Raw genomic sequence first — 12,403 nt, 5'->3', positions numbered from 1 at the left:
GAGAAGTTTACATTTAGAATTCATAATAAAGACTGAATTTTTGGAAGACTAAAGACATTACAGCTAAAATATGTATTTTTTAGAACACCTGTGGATCAAGATAGCTCAGTGATGCATACTTATGACAGAGTGGATGACTTCATGAAGCAATTTACTTCTTTAGAAATACTAGCTGCAATATTTTCTCGATATTGATTACTGATCAAACAATCTGCAAAACAATCAGAATGAAGTGATGAAACGAGGACAGAGTTACAGACTCACTTTTCTTTCAATTTCTAGAATGGCTGTTGCTAGTTATCTCATATTTTTAGCAACTGTAAACACCCATAACAAATACTAACCGACCAAATAACCTGTGAGGTCTTATGGGGTGTTAGTCTGAGATTTAATCACACCTAGGGTTTAGCAGTTCCTTTTTTTGAAAGATCAGATAAAGTCTCCACCAGAATGCAATCCACAGCCTTCCATCTGTAAATCAGCATTTCTTTGCTAAGAAAGTGAGGAAGAATTGGAATATCTGAGCACCAGAAACGAGAGCATAGCATATGAGGGAGCAACAACCCAAGCTAGTGCAGTAAAGAAGAAAGGACGGATTATGCTGACCATCAGCAGATGGTCTACACTTGCCTCTTTTATCAGATTCATAAATCTGGGTCCAAAACGCCACGGCTTGTGTCTGTGGCACTGCAGGGAGCTGACAGTCATTTGGGAGGCACGCTGGGAGGCCACTGCTACCATGTAAACAGCATCATACATCAGAGCTGCTTCAGTCTGCATGGAAAAAGAGAAAGGCTTTTTTTAATGTACATCTTTGTGCCTGATCCCTGCTTTTCTCTACTGAGAACCATTTCCCTGGGCTGAAGTTATGGAAAAGGCCACTACCGGCCTCTCCATGGAAATCTGTCGTGTAACAAAAGCCATTTTTTTGCAGCTTATATTAATTTCAGAGTATTTTCAGGTGAACATTGGGAAGAAAACCACACTAGGTCGCTACAGGAAGAGAGAGGTCAATGGGTCCAGCGCAGGAAGGAGTGCATGGGCACCTCTGTGGTATGAAGAGAAGTGTCAAGAAGCCCAGGTCCCATCACCCAGGCATGACTTAGGGCCAAGCACTTTGCAGTACTGAGTCTTCTATGGTTTCCTCATAGGATTTGCCACTGACTCTCAGCACCTCGAGGTGTGTCATTTGAAAGCATCATGCAGATGTTCCAGCCAGTCTCTGCCTAGCCTGCAGGTTGGCATGTCATGGTGGCATGTCATGGGTGAGTGTGAGAGGGCTGCCCATGTGAGGCACTCTAGCTACTAAAAAGAGACCTAGCTCTGTCTCAGCTAAAAACTAGGATATCATACTAGCTCCCCATCGCTGCTCTTCTCATGGCAGTTGTGGGACTGATTTCTTCCCCAAGGAGTAGGCAGGCCCTGCTCTCCAGGGAAATCAATCCCACCAAGCACCTGGCAAGTATCCCACCAGATATCTACTGCTTTCAAGGATCTTGGTTTTTGGCACAAAAGTGCGAAATGGCCCCACAAGATCTGACCAAGGCTGTTACCCTGCCATACCTCCCATGCCATCTTAGAGAGAGGTGAACTGTCCTTTTGAGGTGCCTTTTCTGGTGTTTAATTTGGAATTCCACACCTAACGTCTAGTTGTCTAAGACAGGACAGATGAACACAGCTCTTGGATACCTAAATATTACTAAAATTAGTGGATGCTGTTTGTGCATCAGTGTGTCTTTTGTGAGTGAATGGTTACTGGTTTAAAAGCATGCCCAGTAAGCATCAAGCTGAGATCGCACGCTCTGTCATCCATTATTGCTGGGAAGTTTTAGAAAAAACCCCACCTTCACTTGCACTGTGCTTCAGTGTTCTCATGTGTGAGGTGGGAATAGCCATGTTTTGCTTAATGCACAGGGATGCTGTAGAAATTAAGTGCTTACTTTTCTTGTAAAGCTACTGAATAATTAAGTATAGCCCTAAAAAAAGTGCTAACTCTGCAGATGAGAAACTGAACTCGTTTATATGAACTGCAAAGCTAATCTATTTTTTATTCCTTTCTCATACAATTCCTTTGGGAAACTAATAGATTTGATTGTTTGTTTCATTTACCTAAGTAAATTACAACAGCATCAGCCTTATCAGCATTGGAGGTTTTTGCTGGCAATCAAATGTGATCTGAATTTATCAACTAATCTTAATATACTGCAAATGAGGAATTGCTCTTGACACGCTAGTCAGGATCTGCCCAAAACAATGCTCCCACAATCAGAGCAAATTGAAAACATCACAAATGGTGAGGTAAGCAGGAGACCATAATAGCTGTTCTCAGTGTCAAGTGTCTTTAAACAGATAGTTGTTCCAAGTGGTCCCAAAGACTAAAGGCCTGATCCCTCAAAATCAATGGAAAGATTCCCATCGATGCCAATGGACTTCAGATCGATTTTTACATTAGACTGGAGGCATGTCCCTTGATGATTGAATTTTACTTGATCACTGGAGCTGCCGTCTGCCTGTGTCTCAGGCCTAGAGTGTCTGGAGATACTTGGTGAAAATGTTTCAACATACCTTACTTTGCACTCCTATCTAGGACCACTGATGCTTTTACTTGATAACATGGTGCAGCCCACAGTGTTTGTACATTGGCAGCATTGCCAGACTTGGCTGTTTGAATTTCCTGCTTGTGTGACTTGTTACTCATCCATCCTGCCATGCAGCAACTGGGAAGTTATATTACCTCCCTGAGCTTTTTATTTCTCTCCTCATGGTTTTTCTGTTTTAGGGCTTGAGGTTGCATAGAGGAACAAAAGGTCACCTCATTTTCTGAAGCAGTCTGCCTTGTATTGATGTCTGTACTTGTGCATAAGAAGAAAGGGACTAAGAGTTGTCCTGAAACTTGGGTTGTTTGGTTTTTTTTATGATTTTCATATTCTATTAAACTCACTGCAGAGAAACCCAAAGATCCCATTAGGACAACTATGCCTCTGTGTGCAATTTGGGCATAAAGTGGGACATGAACTCAAAACTGTCTTGGTCATGCTCTGCTGACTTCCTACAAGGTGACATCAGGGCAAACAATATAGTATGAACCAGAAGGGAGAAACCCTGAGTTAACAATAGGACATGTAATCCTGTCTCCTTATGCTCTGCAGCTTGTTATAGCCCTATTGTCTAATGAAATATAGCAGTATCACAGCTCTTCATCAAACTGAATAAGCAGAACTTGTTATGAATATTTAAATGATCACAGCCAACTAGGAAGATGCTTTCTTTAGTGCTCATGCTATTTCAGAGCATCAAGGACACCAAGAGATTACGGAGATGCAAAGGAGAGGATAAGTCTAGTAAGAACTTTGTTTTTCCTAGTTTTACAGTTCACTGAATGCAGGTGAATAGCTATGTGTGAATAACTACCCTTGCGAGTCTTGTGTATTCACATCAGAAGTTCCCAGGGACAGCTTTCTCCCCTGCTTTGTGTATGAGTGAGCGCGATGGCACTGCCCAAACAAGCATCATGTTTTTTTTAAATGCTAGAGATAGCACACATAATGCATTTCTGTTCAGGATGTTAGGATGCTTCAAAATTTTCCCTGCAATCATCTGCAATAAAGTCTATTTCATATCACTTTGAACTCCACTCATATTGCAAAAAGATGGCAACCTTCACCCTGCAAAACTGAATGGAGTCACACTGTCCATGTAATTGTTTCTATTCTTTCCTTTACTTCTTGGGGGAATGGTAGAGAGGAAATCCTAATTTCCTGTCTTGATGATACCTTTCATTTATCTTTAAATTATATCTTAAAAGCCAGAGTTGCCGTAGACAATGGAAATGAAGAGAAAGGGTACTTTTCCAATTTAAAAATGCTATTACCTGTCCACATGTACAATATCTTTCCCTGCAGGTTATAAACTGTACACCTGTTCTGAAAGTTTTTATTTCCTGTTACTTTCTTCAGTCCATGCAGAACATTATTAGAGAAATCAGGCTGTAGTATATAAATTTGACAACAATAGGATAAATTATGTTAGTGGACAGTACCATGATGGAGAGTTGTCACTCATCTCCAGAGCTGCACAGGAGTGGTTTGCACACAGATGAGTACCAACATTGGTTGATGGGGCAAAAGCACTTCTGTGTAGTAGCGGGTAAAAGGAATTCTTTTTGGGGATGCTGCTTCGGCATTTGCATTGTGAAATAAAGCAGTAATGGGATCGGTTCACATCTGTTAGAAGAGCATTGCGAAGCGCGCTGTAGACACCCCTTCATTGTTGTTGTTGTTCACTTACTGTCATCATCCCATCGAGGAGGCCAGTCTCTGGTTTCGGTGGTGCCTGCAGACGCTCCATTGACCATTTCTCAATGACTGATGAAACTTGGGGGTTGTCAATGTTGAGCAGGCGAAACCCTGTCATATTTACTCCGCTGTACCTGTAGGGTTCCAGGTCTAATGCAAATAGATCCTAAATCACCATTAAGAAAACAAACAAAACCAGATGTAGTATTTTTAAAGCAAAATGTTTGGAACGTACAATTAGGCCAAAGTTGTATTTGATTTTTAATCCAAAGTTCAAGTGCTTTTTTATTTATTTTTTTTTCCCCCTGTGGATGCTCTGCTTGCCCTCAAAGCCTCGTCATGACCTCTTCGGTTTTAAATCTGAATAAACCAAAGCTGTGTGAAATTTCTGAAAAACCACGTATCTGCTTTTTGGAAGATAAAAATCAGTTCCCCACAACAACACTATTTTGCAAACAACCTGCACATCAGTATCTAATTTTAATTTATAGCAGTCCTCTAACAGTGTTACAGCTCTGCCAAAACAACATGAGGAATTAGCTGGACAATGTCAAGCTTATTTCTCAACTCAAGGATGGAAAATTCCAAGAGATGTTGAAAGTGATATACTTTTACTACTTATGAACCAATTTTTTCTCCTGCCTTGCCTCTTTAAGGTTACTTGCTGCCAGTAGGTCTAATAGACATGTCAGGTCAGTTCACATTAAGTCCATGTGCTTCAGTGCTTGGCGTTTACAGGGCAGGAAAATAATGGGTTTTCTAAGGGATTTAATTGTGTGGCGCACTCCACAGCTGTATTTATCGGGCAGTGGAAATATGTTAACTGCTTCTCAAAGCCTGAAGGCTGTTTTTCAAAACAAGCCAGTACAATTACAAATGCGTGGGTCATGGTTTAATACCAAATTAACCATCAAAATGTCAACAATTACAATACCACAAGACTGAGATACCACCAGCATTGCTTACTGCTTGTTCTAGTGTGCTCTATACGATCTCATGCATATTGTTGTTGATGGTTAGCATTTTATGTTCGATTGTTTATTGTATGAAACTGTAAGTTCCACAGTAAATCCTAAATTTTCATTTTTTCTTGATGTTAAAATTGCCTCAAAGAGAACTGTTTCAAGCTACTACTTCAAGTTACAAACAGCTAGAGAGTCTTTTCTGACTAATTAATTGACTATTGGATTCAAAATGATTTTTCACTTCCACATAAAATTTTATATGGAAAGGAAATAAAGAATAAACTGATGCACATGGTATAATCCAGCCCACTAAGACTGTTCTAGCAATATTGGTTCTTTGCTGTCTTTGTAGTCTACACTGCAAACAGACCTTAAACATGGAGTGAGTTAAATTTATAGGAAAAATGTGCTGAAATAAGTATTTCTAGATTTCTACCATTAAAAAAAATCAGTTTTATTTTAACATAAAATTTCCCAAGTGATTTTATACATATGTGATTTTGTGTTTTTATAAGTAAAGAAAATATTTTAGCAAGGAATGGCACCACTTGCAGTGCTTGACCTCAGCTCCATCGCAAAGCCATTCATTCATTATTTTGTTTCACTCTGATCCACCTGTACCAATGGCTTCTCCTTAAACACAATACTGGAACTACTTTTAATTGTATTAAAGTGTTAGCCAGCCCAACAGATATTGCAAAACAGCTTTCTTACAAAGTTGTGCATCCTGATATTGCTAAGGAGTGTTAGTACTCATTCTCCAGGGGTTTTCTTGAATAATGACAAGAAAGATCTCCTAGAAAAAGGGGAAATTTGTAGTTGTCTTTCCTGCAACAGGGAAAATTCACCCACAAATCTTTAGTCTTCCTTACCAGTGTGGTAAAAAAGTAGTGGTAGTATTCAGTCATCATTCCCATGGAGAGGATCTGTTGAGAGATTGAAAGGTGAATGTACTTTATTCTGGATGATGCTCTCAGTGTACTGCACTGTCTTTTGAAAAGTATGGGTTAATTTGGAACAATACATTACAGATCATGAGAATTTTATTACAATCAAACCTACATTTTTCTTCAGGAGCAAAAAATATCGTATTGTATTTAAATTCTGTTTTCATCACCTCTGCTCAGGAAAGAGATTAAAGATTGCAAAACTTCTAGGACAAGAAAAATTACTAGTGATAATGAGAAGCTGATTTTTTAAAAGTTAAATTTTGTAGTCTGCAGTTTAGAAGTGTTAAAAAGGAATTTAGTTGCAGACAACAGAATTTGTAGGGAATTTTTTAGGGAAAAGTGCTTAGGTGCAGGGTTTTTTATTCTGCATTACCATGTGAGAACAAGACACTTGGTGAGTGCTCACTGAAGTAAACAAGAAAAACAGAAGGAAGAAAGCTTCTATAAATGCTTTTTGTTCCACATGGGGAATGCAAGTCCACAGGAGGTTGTCAAAACAACTAGTTTGAGAGGATTTCTGGTGTGGATTAATTTTCCAGAGTCAGACCTTTTGAAGGTCTGCAAGGTAAAGATGGCATTTAAATGCATGCTGGCTGGCCACCTCGGGTGGAAGAGGATGAAGTTTTTCTTCCCAGACCTCACGTTGCAGGAAACTTCGAGAGGGATGTGTTTTGTTTACCCAGCACCTCTCCAAAAATCATTGGGAATGCTCACGTAACACATCCCTGATGCTGTATAGCAGGATGCTGTACAATTTCAACTCGGCATCAGCTATGCTTGCCCCTGCGTCCATGCACGCTATTACCATGATGCAAACATTTTGCCCTCTCTGGGATCTTGTGAAGAGGAGGAGATATTATAAGCTAGGAAACTACTGAAGAATTCATTATCCTGGCAGTAACACAGACAAAAGTTAAATGTTACTCAGTCTTGATCACAGTAACGTAAGGATCTGCTATTAATAGTATTTTAGGACACTTTTAGCAGTGCCTGAATAGCTGTTTGAAAGACAGGGGGAAATAGTGTCATTTGGCTTGCCAAAATTCCCTTTCATGGCAAAAGCCTCTGAAAATCTGTTGCGTAATTGTGAATGGCAATTCCTCACATAAAAAAAAGGAAAGAACCTGAACTTTCTAAGCTGTGGTAGGTAATAAAAACAGCTCAGTGTTAATCACAACCAATCCATTTCTAGACACTAAGAATCAAGCCAGAAGGCAAGTATTTTATTGAAATGCTCTACTGAATTTACATGTCAAAATTGACTTTTTTATTTCTTATTTTATTAATCCTCTTCTGTTCCATTTCTTAGAGTTATTTTATTACCTGTAGAAATGAGCAACCTAGCAATCCTGGAGACTGAGATGTTCTTTCCCTATTTATGCACAGAAAATGATACATGGTAGTACCAATGGAAACTTTTACATGCTGTGTTTCCCAGCTGACTTGGCTGGATTCAGTTCTGTTCCTTGGAGCTGCTGGATTTCTGTGTCTAAGGTCCCTGCTATGGGAAGGAGGTGTCAGTCAGGATTTTTATTACGCAGGTCTCTTTTGAGCTGGAAGTGTATTGAAATAACCAAATTACTTCATATGGGGCACAGACCAGCTGCTACTTTATACAAACGCGGCTCGAGCCCAGGTAAACCTCCGTATGCCTAAATGTATTTGGTCTTCTACAGGAAGCTTGCAGTTGGTCCATGCTGTTACATTAGTATGAACTCAAGATCATACTAATAAGTCTAAATAGGAGGATAGAAATGCCCAGCCTGAAATTATTGATTCATTACAGTTTTAATTCTAGCTTGAGATAGAAGAGCTGACATCAAGTCAGTGCAATTCTGTTATCAGAAGACAGAAACACAGTTTGTGTAGAAACAGACAATGGAGAACCAGGACAATGCTAAGCCATCTAATGCCTTAAAATACAACTTTACATTAAATAGATGGATACATTAAGTAAAATGTTTATAAAGTGTGTAGTGGTAAGCATTACCTAGCTGTGCTGCTGCAGCTACACTGCTACTGGGTATCCAGCTGGTTAATCCAAGGTAGCCCCATTATTGCTTTCCTCACAGATTGAAGGGCAATAGGCTGAGAGGAGTGTTTGCCTCCTGAACACATTTTTGATTAAAACTTTTTATGAGAATATTGATTCCCAAGTAATATGCTATAAACAGAGCTGGTAGGACTCGCACATGCCTGTGAATAATAATGATTTCAAAAGTCATGCTACAGGATTATCTTTGAACACAAAATAGAACCAAAACCCCTGAAAATCAAAGGCAGTTGCATGGAAAAAGTGAGGTTCAGCCAGCAGTATTATCTGCCATAACCAAGACACAGGTTCACAACAGCAGTTGCTGGAAGGGTGCCATGAATTTGCCAAGGATCCTGCACCCAAGGGCTCCATGACAGATGCTCACTGAAATTCTTCCGAATAGTACTGCAGCAACTCAATCCAAGAAAACTTAATCAACATGTCTCTTTTGTATTTTCTCTGTTAATGATGCCTCAATTAAGATATGAGGTTACAGACATCTGGAAGAGAGCTTGTAAGTGTCACACACACATCACTAATATCCTTGTCTGGTTAAGGAATAAGAGTTGATGCTGGATCTGTCCCAGTCTGGGCCCTGATCTGCCACTGAGCTCTGCCCTCTCACATACTATTGGTTGCAAGACCAGCTTTAACCAGTTGTCCTCCTCTCTAATAATCATTAAGGCAATTAGCTAACAGTTACACAGCACTTAAATATTGCTGTGACTTGTTAGATCTGTAGATTGACCTAAATAGGGTACTTTTTATTTATGGATCATAAAGACTTTGTAATAATAACTTATTTATGTTTTATCATAGAATCATAGAATGGTTAGAGTTGGAAGGGACCTTAAAGACCATCTAGTTCCAACCCCCCTGCCATGAACAGGGACACCCTCCACTAGATCAGGTTGCTCAAAGCCTCATCCAGCCTGGCCTTGAACACTTCCAGGGAGGGGACATCCACAACTTCCTTGGGCAACCTGTTCCAGTGTCTGACCACCCTCACAGTAAAGAATTTCTTCCTAATATCTAATCTAAACTTAACCTATTCCATTTTAAAGCCATTACCCCTCATCCTATCACTACCTGCCCTTGTAAAAAGTTCCTCCCCAGCTTTCTCGTAGCCCCTTCAGGTACTGGAAGGCCGCTATAAGATCTCCCTGGAGCCTTCTCTTTTCCAGGCTGAACAGCCCCAACTCTCTCAGCCTGTCCTCATAGGAGAGATGCTCGAGCCCCCGGATCATCTTCGTGGCCTCCTCTGGACTCGTTCTAACTGGTTTACGTCTTCCTTGTGTTGGGGGCTCCAGAACCTGATACAGTACTCCAGGTGGGGCCTTACGAGTGGAGTAGAGAGGGAGAATCACCTCCCTAAACAAGGTGGGTAACATGGTCGCTAAGTTAAATTCCCAATGAAGGAAGATTTGATGACAGTACCAAATGCCCACTCGGGAGGACGGTATTAGGAAAACAGGAGATGAAGATAAGTTAAAGCAAAAGCAAGAGTATCATGCTGGACACCCCAAAGCATTAATGACTTGGATGTTTCTATTAGTGCAAATAGGAGAGTTCCATTTTTGTGTCCTCAGCAGCAAGGGCTCATCTTCTGCTGTGTGTTTGCAACACAGCAGATACAGGCAAAGTAGTTTCTAGAAACTGTCAGAGAGAGATAATAATGAAGGCGTGTTAGGAGCAAAGACGCCTTTCAAGAGTACCTGGCAAAGCAGTTGCACAGCCTCTGCCCACCAAAGAAAATGAGCAGCTCAGAAGAGAGAAGGGAAGGCTACAACATTGGTTTATGTGTGTATAGCTGCTCATAAGAAACTAGAATGAGATTTCATTACACATTCCTATTTAAATAACTTTGCATGTAATTATTTAAATAATTATGCATCTGATATAAATGTCCTATTTAAATAATAACAGCTTTTACTTACTGTGGAATTTTGATGAATGTAAACTAGTAAAAGCAGACTAAAATATTCTGCATTCTCCTTGCAGATCTCCTACCTGTCCTGGCTTGTATAAAATATGTTCTTAAGCCAAACTCAGATATGGACTGATTATGGATTATCCTGGCAAATAAGATAGAGACTTACAACTCTAATTAACCATTTCAAACCAGATGTTTGGGCCTTGTTTTTCACAGACCTGTACTTTTAGCTGTGGGTCACAAACTGCAATGTGCATCTGAACCAGTATCTGTGGTAAAAATATATATGGCAAATGGATAGAGACAGGATAAAAATATTCTCTCCTGTGTCTGTAAATCTCTTTGGGCACCCTGTTCCTGGCTTGCATCATATCCCAGCTCCAACCTACATTTAGAGGTAGTGTCAGTCTTCTTTCAAGGCAGGCTGAAACCAGAATGATGGTGAAGCATATTAGCAGGAACTGCATCAAATTCTTTGCTTGCTTTCACTTTACATTCTCTTCACTTATGCTATTATTTAATTTCACCACCATTAAATGAATGCATTTCATTATTCAATCAATTAGTACCACCACTATTTTCTAAGATCAGCAAGATACAACATAATGAATAAAAGCCCCTCTGCCTCCTTGTCTCTCAAGTATTTGATATAGAAGGTTTACATTGCATTTACAGTGCTTCCCTGGACTCTGTGTAAACAGCTTGACTTGAACATGACTTAACTCACTGGAAATCTGCATCCCACTCAGAGGTCCGGCTGGAGTGGTATATAGTTTCTCCAACATGGACATGAGTCATATCAAGAAACAAGATTTATTCTGTAAATACTTTGCTAGTATTGGAGTCCAGCTGGAAACACGGGCCATTGCAATAGGGCAGGATGAACATGTTGGCTCAGGGCACCAGTCAGCTGTGGTTGGCTTCTTCAGCTTCCTGAAGAGATCCCAGGGAGCTAGGGCAGCAGCATTGCCTTTCAAACTGCAGTGTGAATGTCATCTCACAGTACCAAGAGTGAAAGCACTCTTTCAATTTGAAAGTCTACTTGCATTTGCACCACCCAGTGAATCTTCCAAGGCAGGAAAGAACAACTACATGTGCAAGTTTATGCAACTAGTTTACTTTCATTTAGACAGCACAGCTAGCAAGAACAGAGAAGCAGAGGTCTCAGCATAGCGCAGCTATGATATTACACAGTCAGGACCCCAAAAGACCATACTCTGACCGATAGCCTGTGCTGCTGTATCTTCCAAGCTCAGAATAAAGTTTCTGAGGCAATAGCCACATTTATTGTATGAAGACCTACAGTTAGATTCGGGAACTGAAGTGCACTGCCAAATTTCAGGGTGAATTACCCTTGCCACAAAATTTCTGTGCCCATGGTCTTCACTGATGTCTTAACCTATGGCTTTCACAATCTGATGCCATTCAGTTTTTAGCAGGAACCAGATGGCCAGAAGAAGACATCTCCCTAGCAAAATCCGTTTATAAAATGAGTAAAAGAGAGGAGCAGTGAGCTGAGTATCTATCTGTTTCTCGTACTGGAGCTTGGGGGATCTGGGAGGATCTGCCACTGGTATTTCTCCAGCAGCAGTGAAAACAGAGCTAATCATGCCTTTTCTTAGCAGAGAGTGAGTTTCAGCCTATCTGTCAAGTTACTAGAAGGAGCATACTCAAGAAATGAACTTTTATATTCTCACATTTATTATTGTACCTGGAATGTATACTATGATGACACTTAGTTTTCGTACTTTTGTAGGAACCAAATTAAGTGTTTTGCTCTTTGTCTGTCTCATAGTGAAAGTGAACATAGAATATAAACTGCTTTATGAGTGTCCTAAACCTGATTAAATATATAGTACTTTTAATAAAATTTATTTTTAAAGTGTGGAGGAAGGAGTAGATAATTCAACGCTAGTAGCAACATAATCTATGAGAGATGAGTTTGCCTAGCAATAAAATCTATGTAAACTATTGGTGTGTTAGAAGAAAAAATTGAAGGTTAACCATGACAACTAAACCTCTTGATCTAAGTTCCTCATACAAAAAGGCAGTATCAGACTAAGTACAGTAGCTAATTTAACTGACTTGTGGGATTGCTTACACACTCTAGACAGAGCACCAAATCTCTGTCCACAAAATATTTCAGGTGCATTGCAACCACTAGGTTTTTCCCTAAGAAAGTGTTTCCAGTTTCCTTGCATAAGGGACTCAGTCCTGCTGGTCTT

At 40.0% G+C, this 12,403-nt stretch overlaps 1 protein-coding gene across 1 annotated transcript in view; it reads right to left on the bottom strand.

The window, feature by feature from the left end:
* Positions 1–630: 630 nt before the first annotated feature.
* The window catches only part of LOC104528349 (glutamate receptor ionotropic, kainate 1), a gene marked incomplete at its 3' end in the record, with an annotated part of 26,052 nt that continues 14,279 nt past the window's right edge, over positions 631–12,403 (bottom strand). The window contains exons 4-6 of the mRNA XM_010172326.2: positions 6,133–6,186; positions 4,288–4,461; positions 631–774 (exon numbers count right to left, since the gene is read on the bottom strand). Coding sequence (XP_010170628.2) covers positions 631–774; positions 4,288–4,461; positions 6,133–6,186 — 372 coding nt within the window. The remainder of the gene's footprint in view (positions 775–4,287; positions 4,462–6,132; positions 6,187–12,403) is intronic.

Source organism: Antrostomus carolinensis, unplaced genomic scaffold (genome assembly GCF_000700745.2).
Source record: "Antrostomus carolinensis isolate BGI_N321 unplaced genomic scaffold, ASM70074v2 scaffold36127, whole genome shotgun sequence".
NCBI lineage: Eukaryota > Metazoa > Chordata > Aves > Caprimulgiformes > Caprimulgidae > Antrostomus > Antrostomus carolinensis.
Note: the sequence above shows the minus strand (reverse complement) of the source record. Positions and strands in the feature narration are given on the sequence as shown.